Source organism: Xiphias gladius, chromosome 14, assembly GCF_016859285.1.
Source record: "Xiphias gladius isolate SHS-SW01 ecotype Sanya breed wild chromosome 14, ASM1685928v1, whole genome shotgun sequence".
In the NCBI taxonomy this organism is placed as follows: Eukaryota; Metazoa; Chordata; class Actinopteri; order Istiophoriformes; family Xiphiidae; genus Xiphias; species Xiphias gladius.
In genome coordinates this window covers 16,344,330-16,367,996 of record NC_053413.1, presented here as the reverse complement: position 1 = coordinate 16,367,996, position 23,667 = coordinate 16,344,330, and the positions used below count along the sequence as shown (strand labels likewise).

The window sequence follows — 23,667 nt, the reverse complement described above, 5'->3', positions numbered from 1 at the left end:
TTAAGACACAGCTGAAAACTGTCTTAAGGAAAAGACAACAACAACATGTATTTATATTGCCATCATATCTCAAACTGGCAAAGCTACAGTCCTGCTGTGCAATACAGGGTTGTTAAGTCTGCGATTATTAATTTCACCAGTAGGTGGCAACCAAACCGCACGACAAGATTTTAAATGGACCCATATCAGAGGAATTCTGTATCTCAAAAACCCGTTTAAAATTGAAAAGGTTAGAAAGAAAAACAACTTTATATCTTATCCCGCATTTGTGTTTTCTTGTGGAATGTGTTTTTATGCCACAGAAAAAAAAAAAAAAAGAAAAAACAACAACAACTGAATCTGCTATTCTTCCTGACCTGTTTCTGTTATCGACTTTTTTTGGCTGTCTGTAGTTCTTAGGTCGGCTGTGGGATCTTTAGAGCGAGACCGTCGAGGAAAATCCCGGAACTACAAACACAGTGCCCGTCTTGGATTTCAAACCACTTTTAGGTAACTGTTTACTCCAGTTTTGTTGATAGTGATAGCTAACGGTGTGTATAACACTGTCACTTTTTCAGGTGAAGAGTTTGGTTAACGTCACGAGAACGGAGTTTGTCCTGTTTTCGAAAGTTTCAGATGCGCCAGGCGTTAGCTCCAGGTTTCGTTTTGAGTTTTGTCAGAGTGTTTTGATTGTTACGGATGGTTGAGTCGCCGCTCCAGTCATTCGCAGCCATTGACGGTGTACAGGTTTTGACCACTTTGTTATGAGCTGCAGTGTTTCTCACTCGGGTGTTGTTGTTGTTGTTGATGATGTTGTTGTTGTTGTGACTTCTCACCAGGGATGGCCACCGCGCCGCAGTCTTCGATTCACATGAGCTCGACCGATCTTATCAAGAAAGAGCCCCTGGACTACGGAGGATTCGGAGATGTTTACCTGTGCTACCATGTAACCCTCGGCCAGGTGGTGTTGAAGACCATGTATACGGGCTCTCTTCGCAACGAGTAAGTTCTCTGCGTCTGTTAGTGTGCGGGGTATTCCCCCCTGCCTAATGGTAACCCGGATCATGTGTCCGGCAGAAGACTACAGCCAGGCTCTCCGCACCACTCAGCGAGACTCGTGGGGGATTTGACAGGGTCTAGAACGTCGATTTATTATTTTGTGTGACACGGGTGGAAGAATGCTGACTGTGCAAAATAAAGATGAGCCTGGAGAAGGAGAAGCATGCAATGATTTCTAAGTACTTCCTTTTAACAGAATCACGACTCAAGAGCCGGATGTAGGACCAACATCCGTTTTTCAGACCAACATCATCATCATCATCAATTTTTTTTTTTTTAATGCACTACTTACATTAACAGCCCATCCCCTCAAAAAACTCCATTAATATGATTGTTGCAGCCTTAACATGGGAACTCAGATGTGATTTCAGTGTCTGATTTCTTGTATGTGCTGCAAGGGAGGAACTAATAATGCAGCTTTTTCTTTCCTTATACCTAAACTTAGAGTATATTTAGTACACTGATACCAAGTACTGATCCAAGTCAAGTACTATTTCCTCCCAATATAAAATCTATAATTTGTTGTGCGGGAATAATTTTAATAATATTTATGTATTATAACAGGACGGCATCGATTTCTGTGGTGCTAAAAACTGATTCAGCGTATCTGAATGATTGTGTCGTGAGACTCAACATGCTGGAAGTTATGCCTCCTGTCTGGTAGATATCTGGTTCTCACTATATTTTCTATGCTTTCCAGGGAGAGTAAAAGGTCACTGCTGGAGGAGGGGCATATCATGGCAAGTCTGAACCATGAGCGAGTGGTCAAGTTGCTGGGTGTGATCATGGAGGAAAGAGACTGCTCGCTAGTTATGGAACTCATCCCCAAAGGCAACCTATTGGTCATGCTAGAAACGGTCAGAAGGTTTGATATGTGTAGTCAGGCTGTAAAGGGAAAGATTAATTCATGTCTGTAACATCTGTAGTTCCACTTGTTTTCATCCACAGTTTGCAAACGTAAATAACCCATATTATGGTATTTTTATGTGAATTGAAAGATTTATACACCAAATTCTCCCTGGTCTTAGGTCTCTGTGCCAATATCCATCAAGGGCAGAATCATTTTAGAGATTTTGGAAGGGATGGTATACCTCACAGAGAGATGTGTCATACACAAGGACATAAAGCCAGAAAACATTTTAGTGGACAAGGATTTTCACATCAAGGTATATTGCACACTAAGGCCCGTGACACATTAACGGTTCATACAGCATAATTGTACAATCTTGGTGATCTAAGTATTTTTTCCTCTGTGTTTTCTAGATTGCAGACCTGGGCCTGGCCACCTGCCAGACATGGAGTAAACTTACTAAGGAGGAGTCTCGCAGGAAGAGTTGTATAGGCCAATCAACTGGGGTGAGAGGTGCCGGCACACTGAGCTACATGGCTCCTGAGCACCTGGAAAGTTTGCATACAGCCTCCACTGAGAAGTCTGATGTCTACAGCTTTGCAATCGTGGTTTGGGTCATTCTCACAGGGGAAGAGCCATATGCAAGTGAGCTGGGATGCCGAAATGCTGGTTTAGCAGTAAAGCAGGCCATATTCGAAACCCCTAACTACATTAAGTGAACCTCATGCAGACAACTAAAGTCTCTTTTTTTATGTCCAGATGCCAGGAGTGAAGACCAGATCAGCCAGTGTGTTCGTAATGGTGACCGACCGGCAGAGGACCTTATTCCAGAGGACACGCCCACAGAAATAATTCAGTTTATGAAGAAATGCTGGAATCACAATCCGCAGCAACGCCCAACATTTAAAGGTATTCTGTGTGTGTGTGTGTGTGTGTGTGTATTATAAACAATATACCACATGGTCCAGTGATGCAGAACAGGTTATGTCTGAGCTAATGAAATCATAATGACACTGTTGTTGCTGAATTATATCTTTTTTACTACTTTAAAAAAAAAAAAAAATAGAGTTAGAATTTGATGGGTTTTATAATAAATATTAATTCCAAAATCTCATAGTTCATCAGTTTCATGAACTTGTGTCAAAGAAGGTGTCATTTTTCACTTCCCAAAAATCAGAGTAACAGGATTTTCAAAGGACACCAGTGTATTGCTTTTGCTCTCAGCTGTTCTTGAGTTTTTGTCTCTATGTCATACAGGCATACAGTATGTAAACTTTCTTTTGCAAATTTCAAGCTCAATAATTTGAACCCCTGTGGTTTAGTATGTGGATCTTCTTGTCATCCTTTCCCTCCTTTTTCCTTTTTTTGCAGAGGGCTACAACTTCTTCCTTCCTTTCTACAAGGAAAAACTTGAACCCACTGCAGAGGAAGATTTACTTCATCTGAGGGTAAATAGATCCTTTTTAGGACTTGATGTGGTAATACTGAAAAAATGTCTGCATATTGAAAACACTCAGCAATGGATATGAAGTTGAAATATAACCACATAAATACAATTGTATTTTACATTATGTTTCTCCCTGTGATTTTTATGCAGAAATTATATGAAGGCCCAGATGAACTTGTCGAGAAGATGAAATCTTTATCATTGACGAATGAATGTTTTTCGGGTGGTGAGCACTATTGGCATTATGATAGCCTAGCTATAATTTACACTTTCTTTGTATGCTGTATTATATTCAATGTTCTGTATGTTCAAAGCTTGAGAAATTGTTGTAAAGGATTAAGTAGCTTTATCGCTTTACTTCTGTCCTCACCTTGCAGATTGCCCAGCTCCCTTGGTGAGTTCAGAAAGAAGTGTATCTGTGCCAGTTGAAGCCAGTATCGAGGACCTGCATGACATCCAATGTGAGTCATCGATGGAGTCTGTTCAGACAGATGCAAAGGCAGTTAACAGCCCTTCAGCTTTGGATGAGAAACTGCATAGGGAGCTTCAGTACCACAAATATGGTAGCTATAACTGTGAGAACCAGCTTGACCCTTCTAACTGCTACCATCACAACAACCCAAATCCTTTCCTGCAAAACCAATTAAGCCCTCCAGATCAAAGTATAAGGCAACCAGAACAAGACAAACCCTCTGTATCCTCTGTCCATTCCTGGACTAAAGCTGAGCCAGTGCAGCCCTTCAGCCAGGAAGAGGCATGGCATCGCCCTACTTCTGGTCTCTACGAGTCCATGAACTCTACCATACCTACTCTATCCCACTTGCCAACGTCTGCCAGCGCTACTTCACTACCACACTTTAACCAGCAACATCCACATTCCCACTATGACCGCCAGCAGTCTTGGCCAGCGTACCCAGTCTCGGATACATCTGCTCCTGACATTACTCCTGGGCGTCTCTTGGGCCCTTCCAAGAGCAGCTTGCCACAAGATCCAGGTATGCGATGAAGCATTTCTTGAGCAAATTCTGAATCTAGAGGACTGGGGTGCTCACAGCTGCTCCTGTTACCTTTGACTGACATGTATTGGGTTACCATTTAAGCGTGTTGGCTTTGTGCTTGTTTTAGGATCTGTTTTCATTCAGAATGCCAGGGGGGTCCAGATTGGAAGCAACAACCTGATGACTATCAGAGGTTACGAGCCCTCCCATATTTTATCATCGTCACCTACTAACAGCTCGGCTAAATTTCTCATCAAAGAAGGCATTCAGAAATATGGTAAACCATAACAAAATTTTTTGGATGTAACAGATGCGATAGTATGCCTGTACACTTTTGTTTTTCCTCAGTTTGCAAACACTATTATATGTTCTTTGCGCTGCCCCAAACAATTATTATTATTATTATTATTATTATTATTATTATTATTATTTAGTAATCTACAGATAATTTTATTGATTAATTGCTTTGCCATTAAATAACAGTAAAATGGCCATTCAAATTTCCCAGATCCCAAAATGAAATCTTCAAATTACTTGTTTTATCTAACCAGCACTCCAGAACTCAAAGATATTCAGTTTGCCATCATCATATAACGAAGAAAGCCATCAAATCCTCACATGTAAGAAGAGGAAATCAAAATGTTTGGTATTCGATCATCAGAATAGTTTCTGATTATTTTTTTGTCGATCACCTAATCTACTAATCCACTAATTGTTTAAGCCTTGGTAGTTGGTATTAAGCAGAAACACGTTCAAAGGCTGATAATGCATTATGCAATTTTAGAGGCAAGTCAGATTTGCAGTGTAGACAAACAGTTTTCATATAATTCATGGCAACAGAATTTTCTAGCTCAACAAACAGTGTTGCACTTAATAATAATAATTTGGTGTAGTTACCCGTTTATCACTACCCTTATTAGCTTTATCTTCACTGTGCTATTTAGAGGACCATGCTGTGACTGAGGAGCACCTCGAGCTGGTGAGGGACAACATTGGGACCAAATGGAAGCGTTGTGCTCGGTCCCTGGGTCTGACCAGTGTGGAAATAGAGACCATAGAGCATGACTGCTACCGTGACGGCCTGCCCGAGATGGTGCACCAAATGCTGGAGCGCTGGAAAATGAAGGAGGGGAGTATTGGCTGTACAGTTGGGAAGCTTTGTCGAGCACTGACAGGACACACAAAGGTAGATGTCATCCAGAAAATACTGGACACCTGCGGTTCTTCTTCCTCGATCCCATAAACTTTTTTTCACCCGACATATTTGCTTCATATCTTCTAAATGACTTGTTCTGGTCGCCATATTTTCTGAATACGCTCAATTCAACCAAAAAAAAAAAAATCGCATTTGTTTGTTTGTTTGTTTGTTTGTTTTTTTGCCAAGGTTTTGAGATATCGTCCCGGTCACCCTCTAATATAGAAGAGGTTAACGGAATGTTTTTGTGCTACTCAAACCATTGAAAGTGGTATGTAGAAACCTCAACAGTTAACTCAAATCTGTGTTTTGTTTTGTTTTGTTTTTGTTTTTTTTCAGAAAAAAAAATCTTAATGATAACAACAGAGCTCACTGTTAACTGCTTTCATAAGGAAATTGTCTTTAGTAGATAACTGAAAACTGTCTGGTAGTCCTTCCCTGATAAAATGATAAAATTATCACTTGGATTGGAATATTGTCATAGTTAAAAAGTTCAAATTTTCTTCTCAAATTTCTGCAGGACTTGTTCTACCAAGTTTATCTTTATGAGCAAAAGATTAACAGGGGTCACGTTTCAGTTTTTTCAAATCATGGAATTTTATTTTGTAGTTTGCTATCAAGTAAAAATTCCCTAAATAATTGTTTTTTCTTGTTCATATGCCAGTTACATGACGTGTAGCAAGTCAAAGCAAGAATTATAACAAAAGTAATATTTTTATAAAATAATATTTTCTATAAAAATTGTACTTTTTACTTTTACTGCACGGTTACTGTAGCTTCAACAGAATAATGAACCCATATTCACGGACAACCAAATGGTGTGTGGTAAACATTATTCCAGCCAAACACAAACATAATGACTCAGAACAGGTAAAGTCAATGGGTCTGAAAGAAGCTGACACATTAGTAGAGTTATGGGGGAAAAAAAGGAAGAAAAAAGGATAAAAACTTCGCAATGCAGTGTTCCAGTAATACATGTGTATTATTGTTGTAATCAATGTGTCCAGTAGGGTCAGTAGAGGATAGAGTCATGAGAAATTCAAAGTGTCAGCGTCCTTTAATCTGAGTCCTGCTGTGGATTATGTGCTGCGATGACTTTGATTTCCCCAAATGACAGCAAAACGAGTAAGTATGCAAGTATTACTAGTTAGCTATTTGTTTGTGTTCAGTGTGTAGGCTTTGTGTAATGAGTATCACAGTTTCCTACAGCTAATGAGTTGCTGCACTGTACGGTAAACAAGTCTTTTGGATTGCAATATACTTTTCTCACCGTCTGAGAATTATTTTATTTTGGAGATGTGTCCATGGTTTGTTCAAAATTCAATGACTTTGTGGCACTGGTCCTCGCAGTCTTGGTGTAGCTCACTACACAATACTAGACTGATATGCAGTATCACAAAAAAAAGTAAACATCCTGTTCTCCATCCATATATCCACAGATTTGACCAGACATGGATATACTGGAAAGCCATTTTAACATTTTGAATAAACTGTGTACAATATAGTATGTTTCTCAAAATCCAAATGTCTGTTTCGTGTATTTAATATTTTGAGCTAAACAACCAAACTTCAGCTGAACTTCATTGCTTGATCCCAAATATTATTTCAAGTGTAGCATTTTCTTCCCAATTTTATTGGTAATCTCCTGCAACCAGTTGCTGGATATTACTATACTGTATTTTTAAAGACAGACAGTTACAGGGCTGTCACCTCTAAGTCATCAGCTAGACTAGCAGAATATAGCTGTAATTCATCAGCTAGATTCATACTATCAAGTCACTTCAAAGCAAATTGCCCTTCCAAGCCACTGGCAGGAGCCACAGGATTGGGCTAGTTACAAGTCAGTGTCCACAAGTTGACACGTATTAAAAACATCAAGTCTGAGCCTGAAATAAGTCTTGTTTTATAAATTACTGCAACAGGGTTGAATGCGATGTGTATTGTTTGACCTATCTATTGTCTTAAGTCAGAAAACGCTATAAAACTACAGTATACACTTTAGAAAGCTCTGCATATAATTACTAAGAGTTTTGTCTAAATACACAAACACTTACTTTAAAATGTCGATTAATATTCCTAGTGCAAAAATTTAAACAGCAGGTTTTTTTGTCCAGATAATCCTCTTTAACTCACCCAAGTTTACTCAACAGGACTGCAAATTTTCCCTTTTACTGTTGTCACTGAAAAGACTGTTTGAAATCACATTTTAATTGACCTTTTTAAATGGATTATAGATATAATGATAGTATGTTTTTGCAAATCAAATGTATATTTTTTTTAACCTGGTGAGTTTAATAATCTCTTCACTAATCACAAGAAAATGAATCCCTTTGTGCCATGAAAGGTTAATGACAAGGTTCTGGGACCCCAAATGTGGACAGGCTTTAAATTTTCAGTAATTGCATCAGTTTTCTATCAGATTTAAGGATGCTGTTAAAATGGCACCCTGTTGATCCATAGATAAAATCTAATTAGTTAAAAGTAAGCCTTGCAACATAAAACATACAACACCGATATTTTATTTCGATTAAATGAAAAAGCCGTAGACCCATGGGGATCGGGTGATGCAAAGGAAACAATTCTGTGAGTGGCTGAGAAACTCAAACAATAGTTTGAGATTTTGTCAAAGAGGGATTCAGTCCTGAGTACTTGCCCAAACCCCATTCCAGTTCTGTTTACACAGTTGATTAACACACAATAACAATTACAGATAACATGAACTTAGTAGTCTTTGTCCACTAATGAATAATTTTATCTACAGCTGAATCATTTTTTTTTTTTAATTGTTTTGTTTAAATAGTCTTTATTCCCATTCCCTCGGTTGTAGTGAAATAAATGTATACAGTATTGTTAGTTAATCAAGTAAAGAAATATTCCATTTTCATTCTACAAACAATAAAGAGTGATTTGAAGTTCTAATAATAAAGGTAGATAAACATTATGCCCTGTCATAATAATGATATTATGCAGCAGTGTTGTGTTCTGCATAGATAATTTATCAAGCACCATTAACTACATACCTGCATTTGTCATGTGTAAACAGTACTTGGGCTGGCCTAGTAAAGGAACTGTTACTGGCTTTTGAAATGAGATGGCTCTCAGTTCTCACATACACGTGCAGGTATGTTGCTTTAATAATTAACCAAAAGAGAGTCCTCGCCATTTAGGCCTGACTATGGATATCACCAAATGCATGTTATACCCCTTTCTCAACAAAGCTGTGATCAAGGACAAACCAGTGTAAAACGGTGAAATTCAGGCTACTCTATCAAGTGAACTATCTGGTAACTATAGAAATATTAATGATTAGTCATCAGTCACTGTCATATCTTGTTCCCAGCCAATGTGATTCCCTGGGGTTGAAGTCATGTTATACTAAGATAATGCTAGCAGGAAATGAGTCAGTGACCAATAAAAATAATATCAAGCACTTAATAAGGTTCACGAGTATTTGCACATTACTTGTCCAAAAAGTATGTTGAAAGAGCAGAATATCAACCTTAATTTGAGGATACCATTAGACATAGGAATGAAGTAACACTCTCAATCTCTAAACATATTTTTGCATATCACTTTTTTGTCTTTTGTAAACAAAAACATATTTTTTCAAATGATCAGTTATATTTTTGAGTATTCTATTCCCTCAAAGGCCTTGAAAACTTGTTTTCTCAAGATGCTTCTTACGATGAGTGATGGGATCCTACCACACTATTTTCTGCCAGAGTTAAAACAGTTTTGGGTATCTTGGTGCTATTCTTACTGATTTTGAAGTGGGTGGGGCTGATTTGTTAAAAGGTGGTGTAATGTACTTATACCAATTAGGATTTGGCAACATCTGAATCAGAATCTTATGTTTGTGTCAGGATTGTTTTCTCATTGTCTATCAAATCTGATCAAACCACACCCCCTATTAAGCAGATTGGCTGAGTTTTTAAGTGTTAAACTCAATATAATATCTACAATGTTTTTTAAATAAAAGATATAGAGAAATACTTTTGAAGTCAGGTTTTCAGGGGCTCAAAATGACGCTAAGTTAAAACAAGACGCATCCAAATTATTGTAAATATTGAAAGTTGTTTTATCATTAAATCCAACGTGAAACAGAAATGCAGTATCTCCAGATGGAGTATGCTAGTATTGCTTCAAGGAATGTTTGAGGCAGTACAATGGTTTTTAAAGGGGCAATATGTAAGTAATTTAGGTTAAAACATTCAAAAATTAACCTCAAGAGGTAATAGTCAGTCACTGCCACGTCCAGTCTGCCATCAGTCCAATGTAAGAGGACGATAAGTAGTAACTGTGATTAGGCTATAAACCTGTGTTGAAGCCATCTTCTCTCTGCGATATTCCTCTACTCTTTCCTCAAGCTCAGCTACTGGTGCTTCCTCAACCTCTCGTGGCTCGCCCCTCTACTCCTGCCACCGCTACGTCTTCCCTGTCTCTCTGACTCGGCAGACTGGGTGTGAAATGGTCAGTGTCAGTCTAACAGTAACCGAAGAAAATGACCTACCAGTTACATAGAGATTGCAAAGTAAACCTGCGTGGAAAACATTATTCCCCAATCTATGCAGGTTTGGCAACATGTCAACAACTGCTGAAAATGCTGAAGTTAGATTCATTGAAGCTAACTTTAGCTCAACCTAGGGGTTAGGGTTGACACTTGGTTGTGATTGGCCAGTGAGCCCCGACCCAAAACATGCACGCAGCTGCTCTCATGCGCACCCCAAATTACAGGTGGACAGAGAGGGCTGGTAAAGACACTGACAGGGCCGGTAAAAACCTTATGGATTTTGTGACGTTCCACCAGCCCACCGATGCAGGATTTGTCCCGGAGTGCCTGTTGGCCAGTCCGACTATGGCACAGGGGAAGGGGAGGAGGGAACAAAGACTGTATTTCATTGTCTCTTACGATAGTAGTGGACACCCCAACTTTCTGATAATATGCCGACCCCTATTTGTGTGGAGAATGAAATTGACAGTTGGCCAGTTCTTACACATTGCCCTTTTAGGTAGAAATTTAAGTTATGTTGAAGCTAGTTTGCAACACCTAAGAAGGTAACATAATGGGTTGCAAACTAGGTTGCAAACAAAATACCTTTCAAATGAAAGCTTTCTGCATTTACCCTCAAAGCTGTTCTATCATATCATAACCGAAGTAATGCATAGAGGGCGACAAAAAATAAATAAGTTACATGGCTGCTGCCCGAACACTTTGGGAGCATATGGTATATTCCTGAACAAAATTTCCTGAAATTAAGGAAAATAACCTGCAAAATATGACCCGGAATATTCTGTAAACATTATTATAGAAATTTTGAGAAATATCAGGGCCAAGCTACTTTTGCATGCCCTGGGACCATCTCTAAATTAATATGGAGGTTGTCTATTTCTGAAGTCCTTTTTGTACACATGGTGGCCAGCAGAGACTTTTTGTGGCACGCACTTTGAGTCTTCTGCTTATGTATTTGGGGAACTGGTGTGTCTTGATCCTTAGAAGAGTCTCCATTAGCAGCTGGGTAAGTGACACCACACATTTGAGGGTAGTGTTTGAAACATTCGAAAGCATCCTTGCACTTCTCACAATTGTGATCCTTAAATGCTGCCATAGGAGGTTGAGCGGAGGAGTTGGATGAGGGGAATTGGTTGGTCTGTCTTTGGGTTGTACGAAGTCTGACCCTGATCTCTGGCTTAGAGCAGGACTTTGATGCGCCCTGGGAGCAGTGGCAGCTCTTCAGACAGGCGTAGCATAGGGTACCCATGTCCCTGGGAATCATCTTGCGGAAGTTCGGCCTCAGCATTAGGTAGATGATTGGGTTGTATATGGTGGAAGACTTGGCAAACATTGCTGGCATGGCAAATGCCAGAGGAGGGATGTTCTCAATGTGTCCAAAAGCAGCCCACATGGACACCACAGCATATGGACTCCATGCCGCAAAGAAGCCGATGCAGACAGCAACACTTAGCTTGCAGGAAAAAGAGCACAGAGGAGAAAAGTCTAATTTTAAAAATACATCATTTAGAAAAACTTATCAGCTTTTGGTGTTTTTCACAGAACAGTGTATTTAGAGGATATGTCTGGTGTTATTCTATATTTTTCTTATTGTCAACAAATCCCATGAAACAACCAAAACCAACAATGTGTTAGTACGTCCCTCATTCTGGCTTCCCCAGCCTGTCTGTGGCTCTCAGCCATCTTAAAAAGTGGAACATGAATACATACTTTCACGTTTAAAAAAATGCTAAGTAGCTAAACCATCTGGGCACTGATTTTTTTTTTTTTTTTTTTTAAATTCAAACATTAGTCAAACTAGAGTAAATGGTGTTTTTGTTGGCGACTATTTTCAGCCATGGATTAATACACATTTGATGCTTTAGCAAGTATTTACAACAGCAGGATGGTATATGTGAGACTGATTCAAAATTAATTACAGTGCCCATGTTCGTGGTAATGACAGAACGTTTCACTCAGTGCAACAGTGTGGCTTATTTATGTGTTTTTGATCATTTTCTGACAGAAATTGAGGCCCACAGCACAGCAGTATAAGCTTTACCAGGTTTTGGCTACACAAGTGATACTTGTCTACACGACCAATTTATTGTTGGTTTTGGTCCTTTCATTGGATTTAGTGACAAGGAGACAAATATAGAATATAAACAAGACTTATCTTTTAAAAGGTTAAGAAAAAATACAAACTATGACTGTCTGGTGTGGCTCACTGAATTTGGGCCATTATCTTCTTAACCTGAAAAACTGAACAGTACCAGTCAGATTCTACATTGACAGTAAGGCATTTTTAAAGTGTCAGAGGTATTCTTATGGAGAAGAGTATATAATGATGATCATTTGTCAACAAAGACAGCAGCGGCTTATCATCCATCACAGTACAACCAGAGCCAATTTCTGCTAATAAGAAACTGTACCGCTAGGTGATCTATTGAGGTCACTGCCAGTTTCTTCAACAGATGGGGGAATGAGGAACTCTACAGAGGACTCTGGTCTCTAAGAATCTGCTTTGATGTTTAGCCCTGAACCCCAAAACCCACTACCACATTATCTGTAGAACCGTGTGGTGCCAACATGGTTCTAACCAATTCTGTCCTTCATTTGTTTTAAAGATTCTGATTAACACAAATTGGATGTGAAAGTGATCAGATTTGTACCAGTAATCACAGGTATGAAACATAAATGAGTCTTGCTCTGAGTTAAGTTTCAGACGTAGCACAATTTTTGTCTGTGGCTGTGTGTAGCCTGCATATAGTTGAAAGAGTGCAAGTGGATTAATGATACTCTTCTGGGGTGTGATTCTACGGAGACAGTAATGATGAGGGCATGAAGCGGGTAAAGGTGAAAAGAGATTGAGAGAGTGAAGGAGACTACGGAAGCAGTAAAGCAAAGTTCACAAAATTGCGTCTTAATAGTGACTTCCTGTTGAGCTTAAAAGGATTATTCTTAGAACATGTTATCTCTAAGTTGGCATATATAATTGAGATAGCATAAAGTGTAAAAGAAATGAATAGTATATTAGCCAAATGGCATCTCTCGCATCATTTATCAGACTTTACTCTTACCTTAACAATAATTGTCTGGATGCTGCTCATATGTGTCTGTCTCAGTGTATGTTGCTCCACAGTCTTGCGGGACGCGTGCACCGTGACCAGAATACCTGTGTAGGATGCTACAATAACACAGCATGGAAGGATGTAGCAGAAGATGAACAGTGCCACAGTATAGGAGCGTGCTGTGGCGTGCTTATTGGACAGGCGCCAGTCGATGCAACAAGCGGTGCCATAGGGCTCTGGTCCATATTCCCCCCAGTGTGCCAGCGGGGAGCAGGCGAATAACAGGGCATAGACCCAAGCACAGGCAATCAGCAGACGGCCGTGAACGGAGTTAAACCTGTTTCCTGTGAAAGCAGATCAGATTTATATTTTATTGTTCATGTAGTTTGATGTTTCTGGCATATTTGTTGTGTATTGATTTGCCAAAAGAAAGTTTAAATTACATGATGGAAATCTATAGGTTATTCAATAACCCTGGTTTTCTGAGTTACATGAGTGAGATGTCTCACCATGTGAATGCCCCCCTTCATTTGTTCTCAGAAGCACTTACTCCACAAAAATGTTCATACATATTGTCATCGGACCACATCTGAGGGCAGGAGTGTATAAAGCTTTTCTGAACCGCCACATTCGAAGGTAGGGCAACAGACTGCCATAATATAGGGGGAGATGGGCTAATTGATAAGATAACGGCACAGACAGGCATTCATGGTGTTGCTCTTGCTTGAGAGAAGTAGTAGAAGTAGAAGTAGATGCATGAAGACCTTAACAAAGAGAGAAAAGTTTAAATCTTGCATACTTTTTCACAGCTGGACAACTGCGACATGAAGGTGGCGTGCTTGTCAGGTTGATGCCTTTACACCAGCTGTGAATGGCTGGCCATTATTATGTCTGTGTTGAAACCTTCTGCCTACTGGGTACACGAGGCATACGTAAGGCTCCGACATATCTCCTTCACTCTGACCAGAGCTGGAGGGAATCAAGGCAAGGAAACCAGTACAGCAGGAACGGGAGGACGCTCATGTGTGAGTGTATCCAGTCCGGGCGCATCGTGATCGTGCTAGGCAAAAAACGGGACACTGGGTGATTTCCTGTGGCACAAAGAAATCTTCCACGAGTTTCCCCTTCTCCCTAAAGGGTACTGCCAGGAATATGTGTCATCATCAAAGAAGGATATGTGCATTACTCCACATAATCAGTCTGTGTGCCAGCATGCGTAACTAATGGAAGCACAACCCAACTTAACGGTTGATACAGGCAGCCGTGGCCATATTGTCAATCCTCACCATTACACAATGTTATTCAAGAAAATAATGAAAGTGTTGCAGCGTCGATGTGACCCCATACACTGTTCTGTCCTTGAATATACAGATGTTAAGAGCTCTCACTACCAAGGCTTCATGGGCAGTACACATGCCATACCTTCAGACTCCAGGAAAGATGGTCCTTGAATGGGCATGTTGCAGGAATATGGATTCTCACTCCAGGAGATGAATTAAGGTTAGACTTGCTAAACCAGCATATGGCTGGAGTGCTAAAGGAATATAGGGTAATTATCTGGAGTTCATAACGGTCAAGCTAGCTCAGGTGGAGCATGAGCAACGGGTGATGAAGCAACGGGTGAAAGATAAGGCCTTTGAATCAAGGAGACGTGACTGAATGACAAGTGATGCTATGTCAGCCTAATATACGTAGACAATATGACTGACAACAAGTCATAATGAAGTGAGTGCTTCTGTTAATATGCAGGAGGTGAAATACAGTACCACAGTGAGGCTTTAAATTGAATGCAATAAATGCAAATACGACATATTTTCGTAGCTCAATATTTCAAAGGAAAATCTACAATGATTGATTATGTCGCTGAAAAATAATTCACATAAAATTCACATACGTTTTCTTTTTCATGAATAAAAGTGTTTCTAATTGAAAATTCTGTACCCTTTTGTGACCCTGCCTGGGAAAACACTTTCTTATGGTAAAAGATAAGACCCCATTGTACTGCATTAACCAACATCACAAGTAATACTTATTGAGTGCTGCCCCTGGGCTTAGCAGTCATCAAAGAAAGGCTAATGTGCAGTTCTTCACAGAGGGATTATCATTCCTTTTTCTTCCACGGATAAATCAACGATCAACCACTTATGGATGTGATGGTTAAGCCAGCGTCATTTCAGTGGGCAAAAATAGCCTCTCTGAAGACTTACCATAGAATGGATAACATACTTTCACAAAGCACACCATGCTTAGCAGGGTTAGGGTGGTCAGACTGCAGATGCCAAACAACATACCACAAAAGGCGTATATGGAGCACACTGTTTTCCCATACAGCCACCTGCGTGGGATGGCAAGGGGTTGTGAGAAAGGGAAAGAGGACAGTGCAAAGCAAAGACAGAGAAGAAAGATCAATGAGGGAGAGGGTGAGAAAGGGAAAAGACGAGAGTAGCATGAGCATTACACTCCATAACTGTGAACTCACAGGCAATCATACTGCTAACCAACCCTACAGTATATGTAAACGAACAATGAAATTTGAAAGAGAGTCTGTATTAAAAGCAACATCTATAAACAATCTTCCTTATAAGCGCGTATCACAGGAAAGTATCTGATTTTTCATTGGTGAGAACAACCACTTGGTCTTTGTGTCTTCGCCCTGCTACCTGTTAATGCTACAGTAGGTGCCAAGTGTAGTACCTGTGGTAGAAGCTCGAAGTTATCGCCATAGGGTAAAGGGACAGAGTCAGGCCCAAGTCACTAACAGCTAGGTTGATGATGAAGTACTCGGCGGGTTTCAGCAGGTGCTTTTTCTTGAAGGATACATACAGCAGCATGCTGTTGCCAAACAGTGAACATACGCCTGCAGGAAAATGTAGTTGCAAGTGTCAGGTAACTGGTTTCGGCTTTCCAGCAACTGTCTCAACAAGTTGTCAGAATCATGCTGCATATTTAAAGCAATAGTTCGACATTTTGGGATAGTCCCTCATTTGTTTTCTTACAGAAGATTACTGTGGATGAGAAGATACCACTTTCATACCTGTGTGGTAATTATGAGATGAATGAACATGAACCTTTAGTAACTTTACTAATTACCATAGACTTAAATAGAACTCCAGCAGCAGCAGAAAATTCAATTAAACTCCAACAGCAGCAAAAAATTCAATTAGAGCCAAATGAGCAGTTTGAAGTAGAGCAAAACCCAGTTATTAGGAAAAAAAACAACTCTGAATATGAAATTACCATCTTTAAATTGCTATTGTAAAATCAGTGTCAGTAAACAAGGACACACACAAAATAAGTCCAATATTACAGTTGTGTCTTTTTGGTTTCCTTCAAACCGTGCGCAGCCTACAACTACATTAAATGTAAGGATGCTCCAGTAATGCTACTGAGATGAAAGACATGATGGATAGGATTATTTTAAAGCACACATACAGGTATAGACTCAATACCTCTATCCAGTAAATAGAGATGGAAGTGCCTTCAATAACACAGTCAAAAATACAAAAGTAGACATGCTTGCAAGGCTTCAGTGAGCTGTCTTGCTTCATGTGATTATTCATTTCAACTTGAGAAGAACGAGTAGAAATCGCATCGACAGTGTTATTTACTCTTTATTGGTGTGTTAAGGAATTAAAAAAAAAAAAAGACAAAACAAGTTTGTATTTTTGTAGACTTTACTCACCGAACACAGAATAGACCACAGCCACTATTATATCCAGTGGCACAGGTATGTTTGAGAGGAATGCAGTGTTTTCATCTAACAGCACCATCTGAAAACAGATTTTTTTTTCAAGAGTTAATGTGAGGGACTGTTCTAACTGATAACATATTAGCTTTTAAATCTGTGTATTTAAAACCAGACTTTAGCTTCTCTCAGTGGTCGGATCGAAAAAGACACTGTTGCAGACAGAAATGCGTGCCACCGTAGGTTGCCTGCTGTAGAACATTTTGCACTCAGCTGCTTGACTAATGCATAGGTGATTTTTACAAGTGACCTTAAAGTGTGGCAACTTAGACTAAAGTGCTTTCATGTATTCAAAGCTCCCTTGTGTTGCTGACTGTTAACAGTCGACAGTGTTGACCTTTCTGCAGCACTGTTTGTCAAAAACGTTTGTTCCATATGTGTAAAATCTAAGTTATTCCGTATGTGTAATTCTTCCTTTCAATTGTGAAACTTCATGTTCACATGGAAAAATAAGATTAAGTCAGAGGGTAGTCATATAACTGAATTTGGTTTGTGATTTTATTAGCCTTTTTCACTACCATTAAATGAATATGATTTACATGTGTCTGTAATCCAAAGAAATAATGCATGCATATGTCTTTAAGATACCCATGTGATCACGTTGTCAACACTCTCAGTTTCCATGTTTTCGTGGGAAAGCATGGAAACGGAGCTGCTGAAGCAGCTAAAATCAGATGGGGATGGACAGACATAGATCGATGGATGGCATGAGGGTCAATGAGCAAGTGCTTCAATAATAGTTAACAGGGAAATTCAGCTTAAACAAATCCCCGAGTGCTGTTCCTATTGTCAGACACAGTACTGTATTTTCCAGTAACCTGAACTCTAGCAGTATTTCAAATTCTACCACTGCAACAGATTTTTAGAGCCAAACCTTATCAGGTATGATTAAAAAAAGACAGCCGTACTGACAATAACGCACTGCACTGTAACTATATTCATACATGAATACAAATCCTGGGATTTGGCGTGCTTTCTTCATTCAAGCATGCTCAGCAGTTCAGAAACCATTTTTTGCTGCACTTCAGTGTTGCAAGACCTATAAAACACTTTTTACACTTTTATTTATACATGCCAGATGTGCAGGGAATGCTACAAATAATTAAAGCATTTTCACATGCTAATTCCTGAAGTGTCTGACTTGCAGATTAAGATTTAAAACGGGTTATTACTACAATACAGGCCTGTATTATTCCTCATAGAGCATAAATGTCCCTTAACCATTTAGGGAATTATCCTTTACAATAAACACTGTATTGTGTCAGCATTTGTTACTGAATTGATGAAGTTTACTTGCATTAGTTGAACATGGTACAAAGCTCGTTCTTCTCGTATTAATGAGCAGCAGACTTTGTGACTGGTCCATTCTCCCCTTCTCCACTTTCTATTGTTTTATGTATGTCTGTATTGCTGTGAGTATGAATGCTTCTGTCTGTCTCTTCTTCTTTCTCAAACTCTCTGTTCACCTGTTGCTGGTTCGATTGACTGTCCACACTCTTGTCCTGGTAAAACAGGGAGAGCCAGTTGCAGCCAGCAAAATTGTGTTAGATATTGCCTCGATAGACAAACTCTCACTTTCTCAGATTTCTCTTGACATATTTTTATAATAATTCCACCAGATGGAACAAATATAAAGCATTTGGAGAAACAGTGCGAGAGTATGTACAATGCTTGTCTCTCCTCTGTAGCCTCTACATTACCTGTCTTAATCTGTCCCTGTCTGGTTAGCTATAGGCTGCTGAACCACACATGCTGTATGCATAAACATGGTCTTGCCAGAGAAGATCGGCCTTTCATGGTTGCATGTGGACGTGTGAGAAACACAAGTGTTGGTGAAACAGAGCAGCATAGATTCAAAAAAAATTTTTTTTAATTCTAACTGTTTGCAATGTGGTCTGTACAGTTCAGGGTCACAGTGTGAAGACAAACAATAAAATTCCTCAGATTTTACAAATATTACATAGAACAAAAAATTTAAACAGTTTTTCTTCTTTATTTGTAGAATGTGTCTGTGTGGCTCTCCAAAGATGACACTTGGAGATTCTTACTTTTTATACTTTGTAATAAATTTGAAGTCGATATATAATATAACAAATTATCCCTTTTAACAGAGTGTTGAAATAGCCACAAAGCCAGCCACACACTGTCTCTATAGAGCAAATTTATTTTTCTACAAATTAGAAAATTTAAAACAAAAAATAAGTATCAACATATCCAAAAAAAAAAACATGAGCTCAAGGGCATAAATATAGTTAATAAATGAACATGTCTGCCAATATAAAAGAGTCAGATGAATGAAAATGTGAGGTGACCTTCCTCATTTCTTCTTATGAGGCAGTAACGTGATTAAGAATGACTTTATATTACTATTCTAACAATTACTATAGTATGCATCCGTACAAAAAAACATACGCACGAGAGGAAAATGAGGAAATAATAACTCCAAATAGTGTAGATCTACCCCAAACAGAACTGTCAGCGCTCACAGCACTGCATGAGGCGTCTTCAGGCTGACGAGCAGTTGTGCAGCCGTGTACTAGAGGCAATTCTGAGCAACTAAACTGACTGGCTCCGTGCGTAAAGGCGCAAAAGTCATCCAGACGCGCCTTGTTACGCACACTTAATTAGGGCCAAGAAACCACTATAGCATGTGCTACTGCTGGCTGGAAAACTTGAGAGCGTTAGTGCAGTGGATGTAAAACAACTGACTGATGTAGGAATCTAAAGAAAGAAAAATGACACATAATATCTTATACTGTAGAAGCAAAAATGTTGCCGAATATCTCAGTCAGTTAGCGCCTTTGACATGACTTATACGCAAATTGCTCACAAGACCACTAAGTTTTGGCTTTTATCTCATGACCAAGGAAAAAAAAATGTCTTACCTCGGCGAATAAGTTTGGAACTACCTAAATCCGCGTCTACTAATGCTATTCTTGATCCAGTGAGGATCCCAGTGAGTTGCAGAGCTTACTTTAAAACCTGGCTATGTCTGCCGCCAGATGAAGTCCCAGAGATGTCCACTCCGCTCTCAGCAGCGCTCCGAGGGGCTTCGGGGTATCACGCTGACTGGAGACAGAGGAGCAGGAGGCTTCGCTATAATGAGCTGGAGCTTCAGATCTCGCAAACTGTGAGCAGCTCTGATCAATTAATGACGTCGATTGCTTTGAATATTGGTGTTGCAAACATCGTGTCTCGAAAATTAGAATGCGTTCATGCCTGAAAGTGCGTCTTTATACTGGATTTGGTCTTTTGTGTGTGTGTGTGTGTGTTTTTTTTAAATCTTGAAGTGTGAGGGTTACTGAGTGCTGCTTGATGAGAGCGTGCTTTTTTGTTAGAGATCTATTAATAGACACCCCCCTCCAACCCCACCCCTTCCATAAATGTTCCAAATGCTTTCCCTTGTCATTCACAACTGAAACAATACAGACTCTGTTTACCACTTCATTTGAATGATGAATATGGAACTACTGTACATTTTTATGACTGGCTAAAGCATGAAGCGCCTCAGGGTGATTTCTATTGGAATGTGAAGTGAAGTGAAGTGAAGAGAGTATGTTTAAGAGAGTATTTCTGAAAAATCAAAATGTAAAAAAATACTGAAATGTTTGAAAACTCAAATATCAGATACACAACAGTTCTCATGATGATGGTTCCATTATTTTATATTATCCGTAACTGGTAATCTGGCAGCCGCAATGAACACAAGCTGCTGTTAGTGCACATTTCTGAGGAATCCTTCATTTACCAAAACCACAGGGATGGTGTTTGAAAAGGAGAGTAAACAGATACGAACTGAAAAGGTGAATGGCATTTTGAGAAAAATCACCAGTGTAAATGAGAATACCCTTTCAGTTTCCACTATGACTGCAGCTAGTTTGGGATTTCAGTAAATGCTCATCTCAGTGTTTCGAACTAATGTTCCCTATGTGCATTTTGCGTGTTCTGTACAAAATCAGCTCGTTCCAGCACATTTGTCACATTTATCACACTGCAGGGTGACACGTTATCTAGTGTTTATTCTCTGCAATTTTGGTACATTGGATGTGGAATGGAACACTAACCCAGGTGAAAGGGCTGACTTTCAGAGTCAAGGCTGTTCGAGGGGTGTTCACGTCCATACCGGCTGCATCAAGTGTAGCCTTCATAACCTTTTTATACACAGTCCTCCAATTTTTGAAAAATTCAGGAGCACAATAAGAGGGATGCTGTTCACCCAATACACAGTAAACTTTCTGAAATCAAAGCTGAAAGTCAGCACCTTACCCTTTAGCCATTTTGAGCACAGCGCCCACTCAACAAAACATATGTCAATGTTCAAATATCTACACTCTACACAGGTGAATAATTAAAATTCTAGACTCCATTTTTATGGATTTTTGTCATTTTTTTGCACATTTCTCTATAATTCAGCATGGCACACTATAATAGTGCATCTTTGGAGACCGTGCAATCTTTACTGGAATTTAAATTGGAATTCTTTGAGTCCTAGCAACCTTGTTCCACTCACAAGTTTGTAATAATGGACTCAACCAAAGAGTTCCTGGGGTTGAAATGGTTACATCTGAATCTTTATTGTTTCAGCAGTGCGGCGCTTTATTTCTAATTTCTTAATTTCTTGAAAAACTGCTTTTAATTACAACTCGCTATTATGAATCTCTCACATAAGCATGAATTAAAATCAATCACAGTGGATCAAAGGCCCATACATATGATGGCACAAGAAAATTAATTTTGAATTTGTCTCAGAAAATGCAGAGAGGGAAACAATCCAGTTTGTCACACCTTGAGAGCAGGGATGAATTATCTTCAAAAGAATTACACACAGGGAAAATACTGCCTTGCATGCCACATGATCTCCTTATTTCTTACATGTGTGAATTCAGACACACACACACACACACACACACTCAAACCAACACCACAGAGGGAGGCTGGAAGAGATTGAGCCAAAGCTTGAGATGAAAGGTGTATTCAAGGTGTAATGGTGTTGTCAAAGAATTAATTGTAATGGCCACGGAGCGTAGAACGAAATGAATGCGCATAATGAGATATAACACAGCATGGACATCAAAGTGGTCTGGTAGGAATACAGAAAAATCATTTAACACAAACTTTGCCTCGAGAGGAAATGCTGCAGCAGCCTGTTGATAGTCATGACTAAAGAAGATTGGGCAGAATATTAATTACACTTCTTCTAGTTTTCTTTACTTTTTTTTTTTTTTTTTTAAATCAGTAACAGTGTTTATGCAGGTGCAGTGGCTGCCTCTAGGGTTTTATTTGTGTAACATTACAGTTGAAAAAGAACCGAGGGCCAGCTGACCACAATATTACAGTTATTTAGATGTTTGTGCCTTTACATACTCTATGTTATTTAAAGATCATTACTTAACATGTTATATATTTGTTTAATCTATACAAAAGCCAACGTATAAAAATGGCGGTTTGATGTTTTACAAGGTGTGTGGGACTATTTCTTGGCTGGGGGCAGTGATTTCAAGTTAAAAATTTTAATATGGATTGAGTCAGTATTCACGAGGTTGTTTTAGATATGCATTAGCGTCTTGTCTTTGTTAGAAAGTAGAGTCCATGTAAAATCTTGCCTGGAAGACCTTCAGCTATGTCTGCAACTGCTCAGGTATTTTTTTCACATGAATCGTTCTCTTGTATTGAGCTGTGCAGGTGTGCAGTCATGTTGTAGAACCATCCATTCTGGTTTTAATGGAGTAGTTTGTACTTTGGCAAAATGAAAGGCTCCTCTAGCCCCTTTCGGTGGGACAAACGTCATTAATGGGAAATCAGAAATGAAGCCAGCCTCAGTGTCTAAACGAGTAATATTTTTTCTTCCTGATTTCATATAAAAGTTAACCAATGCAGCACATGTTGCCTTGTTTTATATTCTTCATACAATCATTACAACCAGTGTGTTGCGTGTGGCCCTAGCAGAATTTGTCCTCTCTGTATTTCATCCTCTATTTTTTTCTGGCCGAGTCATTTTTGTGGTAAACCAGTGCATTTACTCCATAACACTCTCACTCATACTGTCATGTGCTGAACAAAAGAGCCACGGGCAGATGTGCATAATTAACCACGGATTTTTGAAGAATGTTTTAGAAGTCACTAATTAAATGGTCCCCTTTTCACATGATTGAATTTTATAGAATGAGGATGCTTATGAATCATTAAGAAAAAAATCAATCAACATCCTTGAAAAATGAATAGAAATGGAGGAAGATGTTGTAACACAGTTGAGTGAGGGCAATTTGTGTGTTGTTTTACAAGTGGTCTGTAAAAACATGAGAAAACAATATGAAACAATAGCTCAGTGAGCTTGGAATGACAAAGGGAATTTTCCACACCAGCACAGCAAGATCGTTCCTTGGACAGGTTTAGTGGCTTAAATCAGATTTTCATCTGATTTCCATTTCAACAAAAACACCCAACAACTAACAGCTCAGATCACAGCTGGTAAACTAAAAAAAAAAATGACTGAATTTACAACTGCTCAGAGCCACTGCAAATTCATTTTTTGACTGACTACCTTCCACCCTGACAGTCATTGCCATGGTTATTTGTGGGATTTGTTCGCATTGCCTCGTGGTATTGTAATTATCAAAATGTTTAGCCTCTACAGCTCAGGCAGAGAGCAGTGTTGTGCTTTGACAGAATCAGTATGTGACAGTATGGCTTGAAAAACATAGCCAAGTGTGTTTTTGAGCACCATATGCAATTGTTTGAAGAGTAAGTAATAAAAAAAATCAATAAAAAAATCAATGACCTGCTTTCATTTGTCTGCCAAGTACTATTGATTTACAAAGTGAGACTTTTAATTCA

At 39.1% G+C, this 23,667-nt stretch overlaps 2 protein-coding genes across 4 annotated transcripts; one reads left to right on the top strand and one right to left on the bottom strand.

Annotated features, from left to right (window-relative positions):
- Positions 1 to 388: 388 nt before the first annotated feature.
- Positions 389 to 7,512, top strand: ripk1l (receptor (TNFRSF)-interacting serine-threonine kinase 1, like). Of its 3 annotated transcripts, none has more exons than XM_040144459.1 (11): positions 389 to 489; positions 819 to 981; positions 1,739 to 1,895; positions 2,067 to 2,204; positions 2,302 to 2,533; positions 2,648 to 2,797; positions 3,260 to 3,336; positions 3,486 to 3,561; positions 3,713 to 4,330; positions 4,461 to 4,610; positions 5,278 to 7,511. In XM_040144459.1, exons 2-11 carry the CDS (start codon positions 821 to 823, stop codon positions 5,574 to 5,576), a joined length of 2,058 nt encoding a protein of 685 aa, XP_040000393.1. In that variant the 5' UTR covers positions 389 to 489; positions 819 to 820; the 3' UTR covers positions 5,577 to 7,511. The 3 variants fall into 3 exon arrangements, with proteins under 3 accessions (XP_040000393.1, XP_040000395.1, XP_040000392.1); XM_040144461.1 differs by lacking the exon at positions 389 to 489 and adding an exon at positions 502 to 637 and having other exon boundaries at positions 4,461 to 4,526; positions 5,278 to 7,512; XM_040144458.1 differs by lacking the exon at positions 389 to 489 and adding an exon at positions 503 to 637 and having other exon boundaries at positions 5,278 to 7,512.
- A 3,340-nt stretch (positions 7,513 to 10,852) lies between these two features.
- opn7a (opsin 7, group member a) lies at positions 10,853 to 16,858 on the bottom strand. The gene is made up of 5 exons (XM_040144367.1): positions 16,771 to 16,858; positions 15,783 to 15,945; positions 15,296 to 15,423; positions 13,098 to 13,432; positions 10,853 to 11,491 (listed from the first exon to the last, which is right to left on the bottom strand). The coding sequence occupies exons 1-5, from the start codon at positions 16,856 to 16,858 to the stop codon at positions 10,853 to 10,855; spliced, it is 1,353 nt and encodes a 450-aa protein (XP_040000301.1).
- Between the last annotated feature and the right edge of the window lie 6,809 nt (positions 16,859 to 23,667).